Source organism: Heterodontus francisci, chromosome 1 (assembly GCF_036365525.1).
Source record: "Heterodontus francisci isolate sHetFra1 chromosome 1, sHetFra1.hap1, whole genome shotgun sequence".
NCBI lineage: Eukaryota > Metazoa > Chordata > Chondrichthyes > Heterodontiformes > Heterodontidae > Heterodontus > Heterodontus francisci.
The window spans coordinates 268,463,694-268,487,423 of record NC_090371.1 but is presented as its reverse complement, the minus strand read 5'-3'; the positions used below and the strand labels follow the sequence as shown (position 1 = coordinate 268,487,423).

General features: G+C 40.3%; 1 protein-coding gene across 2 annotated transcripts in view; it reads right to left on the bottom strand.

The window, feature by feature from the left end:
• Window positions 1–23,730, bottom strand: part of stx18 (syntaxin 18) — a 157,974-nt gene that overhangs the window by 77,721 nt on the left and 56,523 nt on the right. For both annotated transcript variants that reach the window (XM_068044388.1, XM_068044397.1), the window contains exon 2: window positions 18,225–18,292. In XM_068044388.1, the coding sequence (XP_067900489.1) occupies window positions 18,225–18,292 (68 nt within the window). The remainder of the gene's footprint in view (window positions 1–18,224; window positions 18,293–23,730) is intronic.

Genomic DNA, 23,730 nt, shown 5'->3' with positions numbered 1-23,730 from the left:
CAATGGCAGCATGAAGCCGATAAATAGAGGGGGCTAAGGATAGAGCCCTGGGGGACTCCACGGGCAATGGTGGGGGGTTGGGAAGAAAGGCCGTTGCAGGAAATACAACTGGATAAACGAGAGTGGAATCAGGCGAAGGCAGTCCACTCAGCTGCACATTGGAGGTGAGGCATTGGGAGGAGAAGGTTGTGATTAACCATACCAAAGGTTATGGACAGGTCGAGAAAGATGAGGAGGGATAGTGCAATGCAGTCACAGTCACATAGGATGTCATTTGTGACTGAATGAATACATTCTGTTACATCTAGTATGCGTTAAGAAAGTTAACACAAGCAAGTTATGAACTGCACAATATGAACAAGCAGCAAAACAAATTTGTACTTGTACTAAATGTCTTTTATAAATTACTTACATCTGAAAAAATAACTGAAACTTACTTCTTAAATAATACTGAACAGACTTAATTGTTTTTGGTGATTGAGTGCTAATTTCAGATATTACATTGGATTTGAGTATTTTTAATTAGTGCTACAAGAATCAAAATATGATTCTGTCCACCTGTAATTACTCCAAAGTTTATGGTGACCGAGTAAGTGAAATTCTCTTTTATTCCATGGGATTAAGACACTCTCCATGATTTTTACTGATGTTTTGGGATCACGTTCCACGATACAGTCCAATCTTTTATGAAAACTTCAAATCAACAGTCTTGACCAGGAGCAGATGGAGAAAAAGTATTTTGCTGTTAGCACACGTTGGATACCGTAGGCAAAAGGCAACCGACATTGTAATAGCCTCATTTCTTGGTAACTGATCCCAAGGCTTACGGAATTAAAATATGAAGCCTAAAAGTACAAAAATAATGGTCAATTTTGATAAGAAGGCCCCACTTAAAATGTCACCTGTCTTCCTCATTCAGATGCCGATTGACCTGCTACGAATTCTAGCATTTTTTGTTTTTACTTTGATAGAAAAACAATTCTGTTTTTTTATTGTAACAGAGAATATCAACAGTTAGTAATCAAACCCCAGAGACAAGCAACCTTTTTTCCTAAGGTTTCCAACTGAAGTCAGTTAAACCAACAGGGTAAACATTTTCAATATTTGTCACTTAATGGTGCAGAGATATTGCACACCAAAACAGTTATTGCCTAATACATCATTCTAATTGTCTTGACTAAACTGCAAATATGACTTCATAGGAAATGCCATATTATAACTGCCAGCTAAGAAACAATATTTATCGTCGTAACCATACTAGATTCAAGTAGATTTATACTATCTTCCATTTCTTGAATAATGGAACTTGAATGTGCCAACAACTGGTTTTAATGTAGCTGGTGTATAAATGAGAAAATTACTAAAAACAAAAAACATTATATTCAATTCATACTTCCATACAAGAACAGACTAAACATTCAACTGTCTGCTGCAAGTATATGATGAGCAAAAGGTTACTTATTAAATAAACTAGTACCAGCTCTAGTTTCTTCACCCACTAATCAGCACCATCTGGTAACTGCACAGTCGATGCCCTTGAGATTAAATCAGTCCGTGCTGTCTACGTGGGTCAGTGTATATAATTCTAGCTACCTCCTACTGTGTGGTCCAATTTACGGAGGCCCACAATCTCAGTTCTTTTCTGCTAAAGCTAACCTATTAATGTGACCTTGACATTAAGTCTTGCTTATCAGTTACTCCTGAACTACATCTCATAACTGGGCAGCTGACAACCAGACAGACTTTTCAGCAGTTTTCTTTGTTTTCGCTTGAATATTAGATAAGATTGCCAAAAATGACAGGCTATTATCTCAGCTCTAATTTGATTTGCTGATAAATATCAATTGTTAAAAGGGAATGAATAACTTTCAGTATGGACACACAACTTCTGCATTCTTGATTCCTAATGCACAGCGACATTTATGCCTCCAAAGTATGTTCTGAAACCATATTGGATTACTAGAAAATGGTCTCAAATTAGGTACCGCAAGGTCATGTGAAAAATCAGCTCCCAGGTTTATCGCGACACCCTTGAAATGTTACTTGTTAAAAGTTTGCAGCACAGCGTAAAACGGTATGAAACTCTGCAATTGAAACCTGCTGACAAAAGAGCTGCCTTTTCCTTTTCAATTTTGAATTTCTACATTTCATTTGCAACTCAGCATGTGAAAAATTTCCGGCTGGAATAGAATTCCATCTAGAATGAAAGACACAGTTGGTGCACACCTTCATTATAAAAAGTTATAACACGGTATTAATATGTAACCTGTGGCGGACTGAGGGTACGCACACTTTTAAAAGAGACAATCCAGTTCACCAGAAACCTATGTTGCTGCCAAATAAATTGTACTGATAGCAAAGAACAATCCCATTAAACCTGCCAATCAGGTATGTGCTTCATAGGAAATGGGGATACGGTTGAAAATGTTTGTGAACATACACCTCCAGTGTGAACAGCTCGCATACTTCAAATGTCGAAAGGGTAGCAGCGGGACTGCTCCACTCAATTTTATGCTTTAAGAAGAATATTTGAAAATTATTCATGGTAAAATATAATGACCAATAATGCCAATTAAGATTTTCCTCCATTTTAAAATTCTCATCCTTGTTTTCAAATTTCTATGGCCTCACCCTTCCCTATTTCAGTAATCTCCTCCAAAGCTACAACCCTCTGAGATCTCTGCGCTTGTCCAATTCTGACCTCTTTTAATCGCTCCATCGTTGGTAGCCGTACCCTCGGCTGCCGAGGCCATAAGTTCTGAATTCCCTCTCTAAATCTCTCACATATTTCAACCCTCTTGCCTCCTTTAAGATGTTCCTTTAAACCTACATCTTTGGTCAAGCTTTTGGTCATCTGCCCTGATAACTCTTATGTAGCTCGGTGTCAAATTTCGCTTGATTAACACTCCTCTGAACAGCTTTGGGATGTTTTATTGCGTTAAAGGCACTATATGAATAGAAGCTGGTGCTGCTCATCAGTACCCTTTCAAATAAAACAAATTTAGAGCATTCAACATCTTAGATTACCCTCTGGATTAGATGAGTTTCTATGGCTGGTACAGTAAGGAAAACAATTACCATGAGAAACAGCATTACAGGAACACCTACACATCAGGGTACACATTGATTCTCCCTGCACACTTTCCCCAATCCTGAAACTTTCAGAAGCCATTCTCCTGATGCCAGCAGCCCACACTTCTAATTCAAAAAGAAAAGGATGAGAAGTCTAATAATATTTTAACTCAGCTCATCTTTTTTTTAAAAAAGGTAAAGATAGCTGTACTCCCTTTTTATTGCCTTGGATCCGTCACAAAATCCATTCCCTAGCTACCCTCTCCATTCCCCTCCCTGGTCATTATCTGAGACTAATTCCGACAGTTTGCAACCTTGGGCGTCCTATTTAACCCCGAGACCACATATCCACTCCATCACCAAGAACATCGACTTCCAGCTCCGTAACATCGCCCATCTCTGTAACAACGCCCATCTCTGTCCCTGCCACAGCTGATCTGCTGCTGAAACCTTCATCCATACCTTTGCTACCTCTAGACTTGGCTATTCAAATATTTTCCCAGCCGGCCACCCATCTTCCACCTTCCATAAACTTAAACTCATCCAAAATTTGGCTGCCCGTTTCCTAATTTGCACCAAGTCCTATTCACCCATCACCCCTGTACCACTGACCTACATTGATTCCAGGTCCTGCAACACCTCGATTTTAAAATTCTCATCCAGGATTTCAAATCCCGCTATGGTTTTGCTCCCATCTCTGTAACCTCCTCCTGACCTGCAATCCTGCGTGATCTCTACGCTCTTGTGCATTCCAGGTTTTCATCAATGCACCAATGGCAGCTGTGCCTTCAGCTGACTGGGCCCTAGGCTCTGGAATTCCTTCCCTAAGCCTCGCAGCCACTATACTTCACACTCCTCCTTTAAGATGTACCTTCAAACCTAGCTCTTTGACCAGGTTTTTGGTAACCTGCTGTAATATCCATGTGGCTCTGTATCAAATTTTATTTGATAATGCTCCTGTGAAACTCAAGGCACCATATAAATGTAAGTTGTTATTGGTGTATATCTTGATAACTTGTGAAGAAACAAATATAGACTTGAAACAGTTTTCCATGTCACTGTCATGTCATGCTAAGCCCCCACCTGCCAAGAATGAGGCACATTAATTTTGTCATGAACACTGATTTTTAAACTGTTACTAGAGTGAGGAGAGGACTTGTTGAACAGACCGGCCGTGGCTAGAAAGGACATTTGCATATTAACAAATGGTGTATGGAAAGGCAAAGCAGCCATTCCCTGACATTCAACCCACAATGGACTTTTGATCACCAGACGTTGAAGGTGGGGGAGCTCACATTCCAGGTTGACTGCTAAGATGGCCGAATACACAAACAGACATGGTCAGACCAGCTGGTCGCCTGACTAACCTGCTGGGCAACCTGAGTTTTTTGAATTTGTACAAAAAGTTTGGGCAGAAAGCTGTTTGCTCCTGGACTGAGAGGATCTCTCTCCTGCCTGCTCACATCTCTTTCTCACAAGCCTCTGAATCCACAGAAGACACATGAACCCCAAGAGAGAAATGTCTCCTGCAGCGAACAAGGTTTAAGAGGAATACTGGGCCCCAACGAAAAGCAAGATCTACCTACAATCAAGGACTCTACAGTGAGCTCGAAGAACCGTAACAACAACTCTTCAGATATTGCCTCAAACTTTTCCACTTTATTTTCCTTCCGCTCTTTTCTGTCTCTATTTGCATGTGTGTATTGCGTATGCATGCTAGCGTGGGGCGCATCGCATATCCGTAGGCGTCAACCAAATTAGAGTTTAAGTTTATGTTTAATAAATTTCAACTTTTCTTCTTTAAACCTAAGAAACCTGTTTGTGCTGGTTGCTTTGCCTTATAATTGGAAAGATGTGAACAAGGATTCACCAAGGGGGAGCTAAAAACACGGTGTGTTGAAAATTAAACCCTGTTACAGCAAGACCAGGTGAAGGCTGAAAGGGAACCCTAGACCACTTTCTCACCTGGTCATAACAATCATCTAACCACAAAATAAACAAGTAGTTCTTTCCCTAGCAAAGCTCTATCTGGAACTGCCATATTGTACATCCAATAACGACAAATACAGCAATTCATTCTTCAAAAATCAACTTTCTACATAAATAAAAATTGCCCCTTATATAATACTAATTCCAAATATATTAATTCAAAATATGAAATTGATCAAAACTTTCTATTTTTGATTTAAATCTTATTGTTTCTATTTCTAGTTGCGTTCTTCTGTATCTTATTTACCTGCACTTGATGACCCTGGTTAGAAACAAGATCGACAAGCAAAAAAGCAATAATTTAATGCCTTTAGAAGAACCAGCTATTTCATTTATTTATTAACCATGGTTTCAATCCAGCATCTAGCCTGAGATTCTCGCTCTGTTCCTTTTCAATCAAGGGATTCTGTTTACATAAACCAAGAGGGCATTACCAACTCCTTACTGTTACATAAAATAAGAGCCATCCAATCAATCAAGTTTATCTTGTTTTGGCCAATGAACATGACCTGCCCAGGCCATTCCCACCTTCCTCGTACCTCTGTTGCAAGAAAAACCTCAAGATTCAATTATTGAGAAGTTGCTATTATTGTTTATTGCATATAAATAAAGACAGAACTTATACATCACTATATTTTCTCTTCAGGATGTCCCAAGGTGCTTTGCAAACAATGGATTACTTTTGAAATGCAGTCTCTTGTTTTGTAGATAAACACAGCAGTCAATTTGTGCAAAACACGCTCTCGCAAACAGTAAGTGAGTAAACAACCAATTCTGGCTAAGGAAGGAATGTTCATCAGGAGATATAACAGTTCTCTGCGCCTAAATTAATTCCATGGGATCTTTTAATTCCACCCGAGCAGGTAGACATTTAAAGTCTCATCTGAAGACTGAACCTCTAACAACACTTCCTCAGCATTGTACTGAAAGTCAGCTTTGATGTGCTGAAACCATTGTGGGGCTTGCCAAAACTTTATGACTTGGAGCCCGGAATGCTACCAACTGAGCCAAGTTGATGCAAAGGATTAAATTATGTTTATCTTGGTTATTCTCATCAGCGACAGCACAATGATGGGTATCGTATGACAAAAATACATATTTGCGGCAGGATCTACAATACTTTTTAAATATGGTGAGTAGCAAAGAACTCAACTTTCCATGAATTGTACAGCTTAAACTGAATTCTGGTTGTGCTACATATTCCGTGGAAACAAAATATTTAAAAAACAGAAGAATAATGCAACATGAATCCCAGTCATATTTTTGGTGGCTGATCATTGAAGAATACCCATAAATCTGAAATCTACAAACTCAATACAATATTAAAAATAGACTAACTTTAAAACATTATTTCAGTGAGCCCGACAACTGCTCCTGCCCACCTCTAACGGTTTCAATAACTTCAATTGCCTTAAAAAGTAATTTACCTCACTATTTATACTGCATAATGAAACAGCTTCAGTTACACTAATCAGCAATTTCTAAATGTTTTAAAATTTTACATTTCAAGTTTGCTACGTAACACGAGATTGCAGCAGTGTGCAATTGGCAGACCTGGTATTGTGATATCACAACAACAGCAGCAAGCCAAGCTGATCCAAAGCAGACAGTGGGAAACAAAATAATGTATTAAAAACTCTGAGGAAGTAATACAACATTACTGCATTACAGAGAAAGATTATATACTGGAACTGGTCACTTTGCTCTCATTGGCCAGAATTTTCTCCACTTAAAACATTTCTGGGTTCTGATCCCACTCCTGGCAGCTGTGCGTTTTATGGAAGGCGGCGAATTAACAGGCCTACATGGGATGGCAAGTGGGTACCGGATGCGGGAGGGCCAGAGTGGCCAAAGGGAAGGCCGACCGGCAGTCCCACTGAGAATAGTGTGTGCTGCTCAGGTATTAGGAGAAAGAAAGGGCATCACAAGATGGAGGGGCAATACAGATGCTGGAACTAGTAGCACATCCTGACACCCAGAACATTCCATTCGATCTGTCTGCAGGGGAAACACTTCCAACTGAAAGCATTTCCCAGTGAATGTGTTGCAAAGTATGATTTGGCTCCTTCAAAGTAACCTCAGCGCGTGCCTATCATGGCACTGACCTCCCTCGCTGCTCTCACCTCCTGTGAGGAGATGAGCTGCAAACAAAATACCACTTAAGTGCCAAAATAGGGGCTAATTGAACTTTTAAATACCTTAATTGGCTACCTGCCACTGCCGGGCGGGTAGCCGTTGTCACCGGGAGCCCGCCTCCAGGAAAATGCAAGAAGGCGAGAACACATCGTGGAGCTGGCCCAACCCCTTTCTTTCAGAATTTTCCTGCCCCGCGTCCAGCACCCCCCCACCCGCCAACTCCAAAGCTGCCTCCACAGGGTGTGAAAATTCCAGTCATTATCTGCAAAGATTTGCAGGAATCAATAAGTAAGAGGAGTGCACTGTTCAGCTGCTATGGGGAGTGTGAGAGCCACTTGCATATGGCTCTGCTAATGTACTGTTTCTTTTCAAATCTCTTTTATTTTTGAGTTATTCCAAAGCAAATTAAAAATGTGAAAAGTAGAAGAAAGCAAGGAGAAAAATTTGAAAAAGGGAATAGAGGACAAAGGCATCAGCTTGGGACTGTAGAAAAAGAACACAAAAACCACCTTAATACCAGCAAAAGTAGTAGACTAATCAGCCGTTTGTGCCAGGGCGAATAAATCAAAGTTTTATTTACATTGTTTCTTTGAAATAGTTTTGCTAATGCAGAAATAACTCAATATGAAGCTTCTGTGCTCCTTGTCCTGCTGACATTGTGCTCCTTGTTCCATTAGACTTCTGATTTTCTGCCAATTTTCACTATTCACGGGGATCCCCTCCATTATAAGTTAATCTGAGGTTTCAATCCTATTCAGGCCTACAGACATAGGCTTCACTGTTACTGATTCCAGCTAATTTTATGGCATAAATTATGGAAATCACCATTTGTCCCCGTCATGCCAATATTGCTCTTCACAGGTAAATTTCCGAAGAGTATATTCCAGAAAACCAATTATTTAATTATCTGCAAAGTAGAACATGATTAAATCCTGGAAATCAGGGAAGTCTTTTCTGTGTTTTACCATTTACAACATTTCCGTTACTGGTGTTATTTTACTATCAGGAATTATACTGCACAACTAACTTTGAAAATGAGTAAGAAAAACAAAGTTAAATAAATAAGTGGCTGAATACTTCTTGACTTTGTTCAGAGGATCTGGGCCAAACAATTAACTACAGGGGTCTTTCTATAGTCTCGGCATATACTTTGATCTTAGATTAGATGCCATCCACTGTATTGCTTGCCTGAGGGTGACCAAGATCATTTGGCAATATAACAGGATTCTCAGGCCCCAATTTTAAAGGGATTTAACCTTGGCTTCAAATAAGTGATTGGACACATTACCTGGGACATGCCTAAAATGATGCATGTTTCAACTTCCACAAATCATCTAACTAATTTTCTTACTTTTTATTATATGAAAGTAGCCTTGGACCATCAAACACACAAATACTTACTAAAACAATATATGAACAATAGGAACATTTTGCAGTACTTCATGCCAAGCAGAATATACAACAAAAGACTGTTGAGCATCAAAACTAATCAACCCATCACCTATTGTACAGTGTAGTCTCTCAGCGAATACTGGTACAGTGTATTGCTTTTCATTATTTCACAGGAATCAGCACAATGTGCCAATATGAAGACCATGCGAACAATTAAAAGAAAATTGGTGGCATGCAATAATTGACTAAAATGTTCCTAGAACATCTGTAAAAACTCTAAACTCAGCAAGTCAGTTATATTATAAAGGTAGGTAATATTAAAGGAGTAATTTGTGATAAAAAAAACACTAAATTCACTGTAATTCTCAACTGATCAGAGTAGTCTTCCAGCTAAACACTATAAAATAGTCCACAGGCCCTCGAATGCACATTGTTACGACCAGGTGAGGAAGCGGTCTCAGGCTCCCTTTTCACCCCTGCTCTTTTGACTACAACAGGGTCTATTCTTTTAACAGTGATTTAGCTTATCACCTCATTGAGCACTTGCTCACTGTTCCTCTAACTATAATTGTAAATGAACCAGACAGATTTTCTTGAGTTTGAACAAGAAAGATGTCGTTTATTAACCTTAAAATTACTAAAATATTCAACGCATTCACGTTCACATTCATACGAGAGGCACACATATACACACAAACAGATACAGAGGGGAGAAAATAGGGTTGGGAGGTTGAAGTAAGGTCCGTAATAAATGGAATTCAAATACTGAGTTTCAGTGTCCTCAGTTGAAGTTAAAGTCTTGAAGTCCTCGCTAGGCCATGTACAATTCAGGCTTGCTTCTCTGGTTCCAGAAGGCCGAAGAGAGGCTTTATCCGTCCTTTTGGTTGATGCCTGTGAGGGTCTTTAGATTTGAGGTTTAGCTGCAGCCGAGGCTCCCTTGGGAATTTGCTGGAGAGGCAGAGAGAGAGATAGAGAGAGAGAGAGAGAGAGATGCTGTTTTCCTCCTTGGAGTTCACTTACTGTCTTTCTTCTGAGGCACAATTCACAAACTCAAGAGTTACACAGGCAGGTTTGTCATGTGACCACCTCTGTTTGAAAACAGAAGTTTCTGGAAGATTTTTTTTGAAATTCAAAGTTCTTCTCCTAAGCTGTGCAAACATACTTGGTGGGGGGGGGAGGGAGGGAGGGAGGGTTTGGCTCTTACAAAGTCAAAGGGTGTCGAGGCTTTTGACAACCACTATTGACAAAAATCATTCCAGGTAACTGAATCAGAGCGCACCCCTATTGTTCTAGCTAGACTGGGTAATTACCTCGATCTCCCAGCCAGTATTTGGCTTCTTATATGCAAATTGTGTGTGGCCATCTTTAGCTGTTCTGTTCTGCTTTTAAAAAGTTATTTGTAATAATGTCCAGCAAAAAGTCTCAGGCAATGTTCTATACGACAAAATTAATATTTTCTATTTGGCCTATGGCATTTCCTTCACAACATAATTTCTCTTTCTACTGGTCTCTGATGTCCCTTTGGTAAATGCATTTTCATCAGGTCATTTGAAAATGTGACAATCAACAGAAACCTCAAAGGCTATAATAGTTTGAGAATGATTTTCCTCGTCACGATCAATCACCCAGCTTTCATCTAAAGCTTTGAGTATCAACTGCTCCCACTAATGCTTAAACGCCTTATATGGTATCACATAATCAGGAAGGTCCCAAATTTATTGAGGTCTATGCTGACTTGGTCAATCTCAACCAGAGTGCAGCACATGGCATGTTTGGCCTCAGACATCCAGTACTTGGTCTTGGGGTGGGGTTGGCGGGGGTGGGGTTGGCGGGGGTGGGGTTGGCGGGGGCGGGAGGGGGGCGGGGGTAATGGTAGGGGATCATCAGGCAAAGTTCCTACCCCTAATCATAACCTTCCAGTAATTTGTGCTGGAAGTAATTATATATGAGATTGCTAGCATTTGCCATAATGGACATCACAGGCCAATGGCCTGCCAATTCTGAAGGTCCAGTTCAACACATGCAGAATGGCCACTTAGTAAAGATGGAAGAAGGCCAGTAATTATTTCCCATAAGTCCCAACTTCAGGAGAGGAAGAATAAAAAGAAAATTACAGAAGGTCATAAACCATGAAATTATAACCCTGAATCCAAGCAGAAGTTTTTCTTTAAAATATATATCATGTTGAGCATAAGGCAATTTTAGTCACTGAATATACAGTTTTTTATACTGGTTGCAGGCATCATGGCAGACATAGGTCTTGCGTCTATTTAGATCCTGAATAATGTTCACAATAAACAATTAATGGCCACTAAATCAATGCAAGCTGACATGTGATCAATAGACTTAACAGTACATATTACATATAGGCCACATCACTAAAAGATGTACAAAGCAAAAGTGAGAATACAGGACAAAGGTAGAGTAAGAATACAGGAAGGAAGGAGCATGGATCAGTTGCTATATAATTCAACTTGTTTAGCAAAAATTATTAGTCTGGAAGAATTAATTTTCACTGACATTACCTTTTTTAGATGAGAACCTTTCTACTTTAAAGAATTAAAGCTACAAAAGGTTAACAAGCTCACAGAGGGATTTCGTTTAAGTATAGAAAGAATACTGGAGAAATTAATGGAACTAAGTGGCGACAAATCCCCTGGACCAGACGACCTGCATCCTAAAATTTTAAAAGGGGTAGCTACAGAGATAGCGGTTGCATTGGTTTTAATCTTCCAGAATTCCTCCCAACATCAAGAAGAAGCAAAGTGCTTGATTCTACTATTAGGGATGTGGTAACAGGGCACTTCAGAAATCATAATATGATTAAGCAGAGCCAACATGAATTTATGAAAGGAAAATAGTGTTTGACAAATGTGTTGAGTTTTCTGAGGGTGTAACTATTAAGATGGATAAAGGGGAACCAGTGGATGTAGTGTATTTAGATTTTCAAAAAGCAGTCGATAAGGTGCCACACAAGAGGTTATTACACAAAATCAGAACTCATGGGATTGGGGGTAATATATTAGCATAGATTGAGGACTGGCTAATGGACAGAAAACAGTGAATAGGAATAAGTGGGACATTTTCAGATTGGCAGGCTGTAACCTGTAGGGTAGTGCAAGGATCAGTTCGTCGGCCTCAACTATTTAGAATCTATGTTAATGACTTGGATGAGGGGACTGAGTTTGCTGATGATACAAAGTTAGGTGGGAAAGCAAGATGTGAGGCGGATGCAGAGAGGCTGAAGAGGGCTAAAGGCAGATTGGGTGACTGGGCAAGAAACTGACAGATGGAATACAATTCGGCAAAGTGTGAAGTTATCCAATTTGGTAGGAAAAATAAAAAAGCAGAATTTTTTTGAATGATGAGAGACTGGGAAATGTTTGCATTCATAGGGACCTGGGTGGCCATGTACATGAATCACAGAAAGTTAAACAGATACAACAAGCCATTAGAAAGGCAAATGTTATGCTTGTTTTGTAAAAAGGGATTGGAGTATAAAAGTAAAGAAGTTTTACTACAATTATAGGGCACTGGTGAGGCCACACCTGGAGTACTATGTACAATTTTGGTCTCCTTACCGAAGGAAGGAAATACTTGCCCTAGAGGGAATGCAACAAAGGTTCACTAGACTGGTTCCTGGCATGAGGGGATTGTCCTGTGAGAAGGGATTGAGTAGACTAGGTCTATATTCCCTGGAGTTTAGAAGAATGAGGAGATCTAATTGAAACATAAATTCTTAAGGGGCTTGACAGCGCAGATGCTGAGAAAATGTTTCCCCTGGCTGGGGAATCTAGAATACAGGGTCGCACAGTCTCAGAATAAAGGGGTCAACTGTTTTGGATTGAAATGTGGAGTAATTTCTTCAAAAGTTGTGAATCTTCACAATTCTCTAGCCCAGAGAGCTGAGGATGCTCAGTTGTTGAGTATATTCAAGACAGAGGTTGATGGATATTTGGGTACTAAGGGACCTAAGGGAAATGGGGATAGTGTGGGAAGGTGGGGTTGAAGTAGAAGTTCAGCCATGATCTTGCTGACTCGCAGAGCAGGCTTGTAGGGCCAACTGGCCTATTCCAGCTCCTATTGTTTATGTTTATGTTCTTAGAAGGGGTCAAGGATAGATCCTTGGAGAACTCGAGAGGTAACAGTGCAAGAGTGGGAAGAGAAGTCATTGCAGGTGATTCTGTGGCTACGATTAAATAGATAAGAATGGAACCAATCTAGGACATTTCCACAGCTGGACAATGGACAAAAAAAAAAAATCAGTGGAGGAGGATGGTATGGTCAACCATGTTGAAAGCTGCAGATAGGTAGAGAAGAGATAGTTCATCTCACCACAGAAGGTTAAGGCTGGTCCATTTCCGTCTAAGTACTTTAAGTACCAAGTACTTTTAATGTCTTAATTACTGCCAAACAACCTCTTTGGCACTGAAATTCAACTTTTACCAGCATGGCGTCTCATTCCTTGTTATTTTAATTGTTGGAGATTTTTTTAAAAACATATAAACAGTTTCCTTCTTTCTTTTTCCTCTCTCTCAAACAAATCTTTCTCTCTTTTTGCTTTCTGTACCTGATTTCACAGTGGATTCGCTATTTTAACTTACACCTCCTGATTCAGACTCTGCACTGTTTATTGACAATAGTTCGATCTGATTGGTTAAGAAGGTACACAGTTTGCTACTCACTCAGATTGATCTCTAACTTACAGCAACGACCAGTGCATAAGGTCACAGAAATTAAATGGGCAAGGGCCAGGTGAATGGCCAGCACCCACTGTTTGCTGGCTATAGTAAATTATGGCTCTATGTTTATGGTCACAGTTGTAAATTTGCCTTTGGCTGGTGGCAAAATTTTGTGAAGTAGCAGTCAGAAGAAGCCATTTAACAGAAATCTTGGTTGATTCTTTAATATTGTTTTACTAGCTTATATGCTGTAGAAATTGCATTTTGAAATAAAGTGGCATCTTACTGTACTGAATAGACAAATTAACATCTGAATAAATAGTTGTGGGTTTAGATATAACAAAGTTCTGATGTTTGTGAGAATTAAACAAAATACTGAAAAATTCACATCCAGAGCAGGTACGATTAGGAAAAGAACTAATCTTATGATTGCAACAGCTAAATTTAGCATTTGATTCCATGAATAAATTTCCATGAGATTCATATGATAGCAATATTTCGATGTGACAGATAGGAGAAAAGCAAGTTAAAAAATGCTGCATAGTCTAGTTATTCACGGCCATGTACATGTGTAGGATTTTTTGGGTAAGCATAGGACAGGAGGATTTAAATTTTATTTTCAAAATCTTTGGAGTAATGAAGAAAATGGGCAGAGGGCCAAAAAAGTTAATCTAGAAAGAAAACATAGGAAAGTAAGTTAAAAGCATACAAATTCAAATGGGAAGCAAGTCCTGTGGGGCATTATTTTACAACCAATAAAATTTTACTGTGATGGCATTGTTGCTAACTACAACTCATTGCCCCCACACAAAGTAAAACACACACACACACATGGTCCATTGTTAGAGTCTACAGTGTCTTCAAAATTGAATCGCAGCAATGCATGGCTCCCAGTATCGGGTACAACCTCGGTCTACTGTATTATACCAGGCAGTCAGTGTGGAGTACATATAGGGGCAAATGTACAAATCAACAAAAATGTACTTGCATTTCCATTAATTTTCAATTTATAAGGCTTCATGAGTAACAAAACAAAAGTAACAGCCCAAGTATTCTTTGAATAGCCAACTAGAGATCGCCAAGCGCCAGGGTTAGTCATGACCCTGACTTATTGCTTTAGTCGAATATGTTGACAGCTTGATTCTAGGCAAAACTCTACATGGAAACAAAGGACTCTACCTGGCACAGGAAATGAAAAACAAAGCATAAATATTACTCTCTGAACACTGAAGCAAATTTGAAAGTATTCATTCTGTGACTAATACAATTAGGAAAATATTTGAAACTATATACTAGTCAATCTCTCATGGTGTTTCATATGTGTAGTCTTCAGATCTGCAGGAATAATTGGACCAGGATGTAAATGTAATTCAATTCCCATTTTAAACTCATGGGGAACTCACTCAAAACCCATTCAATTAGACAGAATTAAAATTGGGCCCATAAATTCTGTCCTTACTTTTATATTTCCATTATAAACACCAATATTTACATTTAGAATGAAAATTAACAGTGCAGACTCATTCTACGGTGATTACACCGGCCTACCAAGGATGGTGCTACTGCCAAAATATTTACAAATACTGAGCACCCTAACCAATGTGATGTGCAATTTCCTTCCAGCACAGACTGAGCCCGTGAATGCCACAAGCTCAGTTGGTCTCCTCAGCACCCACCTTTCACCTGTATGCTCAGCACTAACTTCACACAGTTGGTGTCCCAGTTGTGAAAACAAATGCAGCCTCTGGCATTGAGACACAAAGCAGGTCTCCTTGTAGAGGGCTGTGAGGAATGGAAGTTAAGACTTCTGCTCTTGAGCTTTTGAGTGAGGGACTGAAGGGCCGACAAATCATGGCTTAAAGTCTCTTTCTGAGGCATTGCAGGACCTGACAGCTGCCAACAGGCTGACAAACAGGGCTGCAGATCAAGACCACAGTAGAAGGGCATCCAGTGCAGTCCAAGTACCTAGTGTTGGTATCTCTCTCATGGGTGCCAGTACCAGCCTGGGTTATGGCGTTCCAATTAACAGGCACAGTGCCACCTGTACATAGCAAGCTGCACCAGGTAGCTCTCAATCTCTCTCCTGGCAGCAGCAGTCCTAGTCCAGGAGCACATGGCCATCAGCATGGACTGACCACAAACCCATGACTCAACAGCCCAATATCTTCCCACCATGCCCCATCTTTCTGACCCTGAGTTTACTTGGAGATATTTGAATGTCAATGATCAATATCCAATAGAAGAAATTCTTTTCTTTAAATAAATTACTTTTAAAAATTGCATGAAAGTAAAAAGATTTACTCAAGACTTTGTAAACAACTTACCAATTTTTCCCTGATTTACTCTCAAGATATCTAACTATATCTCACTGGAACAACTTTTAAATATGCTTCAGCATTTCCAACAAGTACGAACAGCAGGTACATATACTATTTTCTAATTTACTTGAATCTTAGTACAATTTCCACTAACTTTTCTCACAGGAAGTAAAATACATTTCAAGATCTATGAATTCAACTGAAAATAAAAACATGTAAAGCCTACCAATCATTTCAACTGTGACTTTCCAAGCTTTTTGCCGCACTTTACTGTATATCTTCAATCTGCTTTATCTGCTTAAAGAGCACGGGAAGCATGTTGCAAATTTGAATACTAGGTGGCTCATGTGGACAAAAACTTTTTAACAAATGAACCAAATGGCCTATTTCTATGATTTTTTTTAAAGTGGGCTGCTTTCAACTGAATAACATTTCTAAGAATACTTAATGGAAAGCTCTGCCATTTGCGATAGATTAGAACCAAGCATAGAAAGATTATGAGGAACTCACATTTGAAAAGCCTTAGGGGGTGGCTATAGTATCAAGTTACTACATAAACACAAGGGCAGTGAACTGATATTGTGCTAGGTCGATTATGCATTTATTTATGTGGACTACACACTGGAAAGAAATTCACTCTCATATGAGTGAACTAACCACACAGCTGAGAATTCCCCTTCTATCAATGAACATGTGTGCACCTGTTTAAAACAAAATGGCATTTACTGAATTACTTGTGTAAAGTACCACCTCAACAGAGGGCAGGTTCATGCCACAAACATAAATGCATGGTATAAAGAAATAAAGTTCACAAAGATAAGTGCAAATGGGGAGTCCATTCATACCATCAAAGTTAGCCTTCCATAGAAAGCTAGGATCTCAGCATTTAACTACCTGTTGAATGATTCCAGAGTTTTTCACCTTCACTACCCTACCCGAGTGATTAATACCTGGGATGTTCTATGCAAAGTGCCTTCTGACATCAGTCCTGAACGTGCTTTTTGTTTGTTTCTACGCCCCCTTATTCTGCAGTCATGATTTAATTTAAAATATCAAAAACTAATCTTGTGTGTTCTACTTGGTATCTTGCGCATCTCTAGGAAGGTTCCCTCTCTTACTGAAAAGTCTGAGCTTTTCGAGGAACTCAAGAATGAAAACATCAATTGTGCCAGCTGAGGCAGTGAAATTGTTTTGTCAGACGATCCAGATATTTTTTTTAAAATGAGGTGCCCTAAAGACAGAGTATGGAAATGTAGCATGTGACTGAGCCATACAGACTAGGTCCCACGTTTAATTCCTGCTATGTGCTGACTTAACTGATAGCATCTACTGTTACCTCAGCTGCAACAATTGGCCTCAGCATCCCTGGACTAGGCAGAGGAAAATTAGCCTAAGCTCCCAATCGCTATTCATGACCTGTAATGTGTATGTTGGAGCAGTGAGTGAATATAGAATCAGGCTTGGCAATGATGCCTTCTATGGTGGAATAATTTGGCATTACTCATTGTCTTGGCTCATGCATTATTGCCTTTTGGTCTTTGTAATATACTTTAGGTAATTAATTTTTTTTTAAAGAAATCAGAAAGACTCAGCAATATTCAGTGTGTATAAAGGCCTAGATTTGAGAGTTTTATTGTTTTTATATGCCTCTGGGTCTAGACAATATTTTAGCTCTACTGACCCACAGCAGCTGCTGTAGATTATATATACCACAACATTTCCCTTCTTTAAAAATATGTTTACAGAGTTACACTAATGTAGTGCACAATTTCAGTTTGCTCTCTTAGGCTAAAGCTGAAACTACAGACTATACAGTTTTAAAAAGTGGATGAAATTCCTTTCAAAATAGAGTACGAACGCTCACTTTCACTAGTGTCAAAATTGCTATTTATTGGTACTCTTTAGAAAAAGGTTTGGTAGAAACTGAATGAATGGGCTGGCTCATTATATTTCTGTTTACTTCCTTCAAGCCTTTTCTCCGTCAATTCATTTTGCACCAGAATACTCCATTAACCATTCGTTTAGGTCTCCTGTGGGTGGTAATTTGATTTGCTTGAGAACAATTATGGGTAAAGTAATACAACTGGTGCTTTATGGCAAATATTTCATTAATGGATTTGGTGTATTCTAATTTTCTCTGACCTCTCTCCTTGATGCAATGACTCCTTTAGGGTATAGTTTCAGCAGTCTTCACCCAAGTATCCATGGACAAAGAGGCTAATTCTATAGCTTCTAAATTAGCAAAGTTAGGATATGCTGGTCGCTGAGGTTCAGTTCATAATATGCAGTGCATTTGAATACTAACCATCAGTACAGTTCACCCATAAGGTGTTACTATTCTGATGTGATGGGCACCTATTTTTCAGGTTGACCCCTGTACGAATATAAACATTGGTCATGCATCAGTCAATCCAAAACATGTCCACAAGGGTGAACAAGTCAGTAATTGTAACATTTTACCATACTAAGTCAGTGAACTGGATGCACACCTGTAATTACACAACAATCTAGATGCACAGCACTGACTCAGACTACAGGAAGAGTTACAGAGTTTAATCACAGCAACAAAATGTTTAATAAAACATATTTGATAACCATTTGAGGAGAACAAGAATTGAATATCCTACTGCAATACCTGCTGGCATTGATGTAATCTTTTCTGTGCTCCAGAAGAAAATCTTTCAACTTGCTGATGTTGGTGAGCTGAAAGATAAAAATACACAATAAAAACATTGATGGGTTAAAAACAGAATAGCTTTCCTTTCTAATCATAGAAGTATGGAAAGGGCCAATTGTAATGAAATGCAGTATTCTTCACAGCCATATCGTCCAACTGTCCAATTTTTATTTTTTAAAAAGTCAAGCTTCACCTTCAGAACAGCACTAAATCTTTGCAGTAGCTACTATACAGTGCAACATTAAATGTTTCACCTGTATAATACAGTAATGGCTCTTATCTACAGTTTCAGCTCCAGACAATGAACAGACACTAATCGCATATGATGGAATTCAGATAGTGTGTTATTAGCAGATTATGAGCAATGGAGGCCATTCGGTCTGTGCTGGCAATTTGAAAGAGATATTCAATTAATCCCACTCCCCTGCTCTTCCCCTCTTAGTCCTGAAAATGTCTCGCCTTCAAGTCTTTATCCAATTTCCTTTTGAAAGTTATAATTGAATCTGTTTCCACCATCTTTTCAGGCAGTGCATTCTAGATCATAAGTTGCCACGTTAAAAAAAAATCCTCATGGCTCCTTTGGTTCTTTAGCCAAGTACCTTAAAACTCCGTCCTCTGGCTGATGACCCTTCTGGCACTGGAAACAGTTTTCCTTCATGATTTTGAACAGCTCTAACAAATCTCCTTTTAACCTTCTCTGTGCTAAGGAGAACAACCCCAGTTTCTCTAGACTGTCCACATAATTGAAATCCTTCACCCCAGTATCATTTTAGTAAACCTCCTCGCTCCCTCTCCAAGGCCTGATATAGATTACATAAGTTTCATAGAAATATTCTGCTAAGAAAGGGAAGGAAGGAAAACTTTATTTTCACTGAGTCATGGATACTCAAATATTCCTTACAATTATGCCACTGCATGTCTTTCAAACATGGTTTACAAAACAGCAAAGCGTAATAAACAAAACATGGGTGTGCCCTTTTATTTTCCCCCCTCCCCACAACAGGACAAGGATTACACGTAGCCATGTGCTAAATTTGCAAAATACAACTGAGCCTCCCAATGCACATCTCAGAGAAGTACATCTATTATTATTTATAGTGTCTCAATCCACATGGTGATATTAAGAAAATACAATTGGGGGTTATTTGAACTATTGGCAATAGTGTAAACTGGTTTGTTATATACCCCTCTCACGATTTTCCAAATGATAATTGGGAGCAATATATAATGGGCGACAGATTCTTTACTAGCATTTTTAGATTGGGCCAGATTTTGTTGGGGGGGCGGGTGTGGTTTGACAGCAAACTATCAGTGTTCGCTGTCCTTACCCCTCTGAAAATGACTGCAACCTCAAGATGCCGGGCATGCACAGATTAGAGCGAAGATCCTGAAGTTGTGGTCTGCCATTCAGGCTTCCAACACTGGTCGCACTGTGACCGCTCCTGCTCCCCCACCACCCCCGCCCCCACACAAACCCCTCACCCCCATCCCCCAACAGCTGGCAATCATGAAATCAATTTTCCTCTCTCACATCACTGTTAGGAACCCCATAAAATGTTACACCTTGTTCAAACGGGTGTAACTGGGTTTTTAACAGTGATGTAATGAATAAAATATGGTGAACAGAACTTGACCTGAAGGAATAATTTTCATCATGGAATGCTGTGAAATTAGTAGATTTAAGTTAATTATTTCAATAATTTTTAAAACAAGTTTTTTCAGAATATTTTAGCTTCTACCTTTACTCCATGTGTATGTCCCAATCTTTAATTTGGTCTATGTAAAAAATTTTTTAAAGTGTTTTTATTTTACTGCTTTTTGTTTCCAAAAGCTTAGGTGTCTGTCAAAATCCTTTAATGTAACTGGCTGCTCGGACAGCCTGATGACATTCTTGCAGCTCCACACTGCGAATGCTCAGTAGAGAACACTGCAATTAGTCGCAGCACCACTGCACGACAGAAGAGGTGAAATTCTCGCCACAGTGATTGCTAGATCCCTCAGTGAGACCTACTTCGTGGGCCCTTGCTTCAGCACTGACTGCAAACTCCAGCCGATAAAACACCTAAAATAACCCCAAAATGAATGAAAAAAAAGCTTAGTTTATTCTACTGTTCCCCATAGTCGTATGATCCTATGAATACATTAGGTACTACAGTTATAGTATGAATGCACTAAGCGCAAGTCCATTAGAACAAATTTTGCGTAATGTTCACTTACATAACAACATTTTCATTTGAATCTGTAGCCCAATAGTACCCTAACATCACACTTAATTGTCACAGTTAGATATCAGCCTTGACTCAGTGTTAGCACGCTTGCCTTTGATCAGAAGGTCGAGAGTTCAAGCACCAACTCCAGAAACATGAGCACATAATCTAAGGTGGCACTGCAATGCCGTAATGAAAGAGTGTTGCAATGTCTGAGGTACCGTCTTTTGGATGATACGTTAAAAGCACAAGTGCAAGTAAGCTCTTCCTGCAATAGGTTATTAGGGCTGCAAACTTTATGACTTGGCTGAATATACAGCACACAGTCCACTCATTGAACTGTTTTGTTTGCTGAAATCACCTTCCAGTCATTTAATTACTATAGCATCAGATAGTCTGGGAGAGACTTGTTTAGGTGGTGCAGTTAACTCCCAACATGAGTTTCATTAGAAGATATTTTCATTACAGTGGGACCACTGGTAAAGTGCTTTTGCTTCACAACAATTCTGAAGTTGTGTGTAGTGTAAACCCAGAAGCATGGGAGTAAAGCAGAGCCCTAATGCCAGACTTGCACTGTAAAGCTTTGGTTTTGGTACTGTCCTATATTGTAATGTAAATGCACATTTAATAGCCCATCTCAACACCAAGAATTCACACAGGATCTTTATTTAATTGATCACTTATCCCGCTCATGACCAAATTCCTGTTTGCAGGTGAAAATATTACTGGCCCCTGATTTTGCAGTCAGCGGTGAACAAACAGCTGTTCACTGCATTGACAATTGCCCATAGACTCTTGTGGGCTTTAGTAGTGGGACTTGCAGTAATTAGAGTCAAAGCAACTCCACACCCTCTACAGGAGCTCTGGGATGGGTGTAAACAGAGTAAGCAATGGTGTCTCCTCAACCAATCAGATTGAAGAATCCTGAGCCACACAGGTGTGAATTGACCAGTCCCTGGATAGCGGGAATGGAGGTGGGGGGGGGGGGGGGGGGGGGGGGGGCCAGTAAAATGGCGGGGTGCTGCGTTGGGACAGCTCCCCGATGTAATCCCGCGGCCGGGGATGTTTCCCAGCAGCTGGCAGGTGGTGGGTGGGGGTGTGAATCTGCTGCTGGCTCCAAGGAGGTGGACAGACAATTTTCATAATTAAGGCCCCTATTCGGGGCCATTGGCATTTTGTGATTAGCAGGGCGTCCCTCTGCCACTTGGGGAGGCCACTGGTTTCATGGAAGTGGCCTTCCTTGAGCAGTTCAGGGGCCATCAGAACAGAGGCTCCATGGCGCAAAGAGGGGACTGAGGGCAGGAAAGACAGCCCCCGTTTTCCCCTGCCCTAATATGTGGGGCATTTTGCCCTCAGCCATCCTGAATTTATTATATCTATTTTATTGTCAGAGAGTGCCTCCCATTTTGAGGTGTCCTAAAGATCTCTCACCTGCCTCAGCAGCTGCCACTTCTCCTGCTGGCACTGCTGAGGCTTCAGAGCTGCCAGCCTCTGATTGGGGTGGCAGCATCAGCAGCCTGTCCGCCAACCTCAATTGGATGGCAGGCCCAGAGACGGCCAATTAGGAGGCTGTCTTCAGTAAAAAATTGCCACGCCAGTCTCACTGCTGGCAAGTGCGGGCGTGGGAGCCCCATTTGGTCCAGACACGTCCTGAAGCCTGCAGTAAAATTCAGCCTGCAGAGTCTAAACCAGGAAGTGCAAGTTAGAATAGTGAATTCAATGTAAAATCATGTGCAGAAAGAGAAATAGAGGAGGGAACCAAAGATACAAGAGAAAGAAGAGGTAAAAATACTTTATTTAAACCTCCAACTCTAATTAAAATCTGATGGAATGTGACCCCATACTTGTAAAAGTTAATTTTCAATGCCAAAGAGGTTGTTTGCCAGTAATTAAGACTTATCACGCCACTGAAAATTCACACACTTGAATGGACAAACCCTGTTTTTTTCTGACATATTGAATGGGTCTGTAACTTCACACCCTTCATGTGTTTGAATACTGTATCAGCGAGAAACTGGTATAGTGAAGGTTCGAGAGGAGCAGGGCAACTCCGACAGCAACGTCCCAATTTCCTGCATTTAACTGCACATGCTAAAATGCTACCAGTTGCTGTCTGACATATTCCTTAACAATGAGCGCTGATAGTCTCCCTGTTATACTTACTGCAAAGTCCAGGCCACTGCACCTGCACCAAGTCATAAGGCTTTTTATTACTACAAAATTGTTAGTATGAAAATATAGCATGAGGCAGAAAGGGACAGGGATCTATAAAGAGTGATTATTTTTCAATCCATTTTACAAATCCACATACTGTTATGTAGAAGCATAATGTACTTTGAGACCCAGTCCTGTGTGTTTCCAATTACAAACACCTGATGGTGCTGTGGGGTTGCTAGTCAAGAACTCATGAAAAGACATTAACAAGACGCAAACTGAGAATTGTCCAAACATGCAAGTCTGTGTACATAATCCCTCAGGCTTCTTGCTAGACATTTATTTTATGTATGAAGCAATCATATTGTACTTACCTATACCGCAATAATTAGCACTTCAAAAAGAGTTACAACTGGAAATGTGAAAGAACACTTCAATTGTATGACTTAAAAAAAATCTTCACCACAATTTTTTGTTGGTCAGGAGGCCCCATCCACTGGCCGAAAAGTTGGGGGCGAGCCTGCCTCCGCCGGGCCTGGGGAGCGGTGGCCACTGCTAGGACTACACTCAGCCCTCGCAAGCAAGATAAAGGATGACCCCGGAAGACAGTTATGTTTTTCAGGCCTCGTTGTGGATAATCTGTCGGGCCCCGTCGAGGCGGGGGGGGGTGGGGGGGGTCGGTTAGGGGAGCCAGGGCAGTGTTGTGCATCGGGGGCGGCTGGGGCTTTGGGGGCGGCCCTCCGTGGGGCACAGGGTGCCCGATCAGGAGGGCCTCCTACCAGCCCACAAGAAGGCCGCCTGGTTTCACCAGGCGGGGTTTTTGAGGCTTCTGCCGTCTTTTTTTTTTAAGAATATTACAGCGCAGTACAGGCCCTTCGGCCCTCGATGTTGCGCCGAGCTGTGAAACCATCTGACCTACACTATTCCATTTTCATCCATGTGTCTATCCAATGTCCACTTAAATGCCCTTAAAGTTGGCGAATCTACTACTGCTGCAGGCAGGGCATTCCACGCCCTTACTACTCTCTGAGTAAAGAAACTACCTCTCACATCTGTCCTATATCTATCACCCCTCAACTTGAAGCTATGTCCCCTCGTGTTTG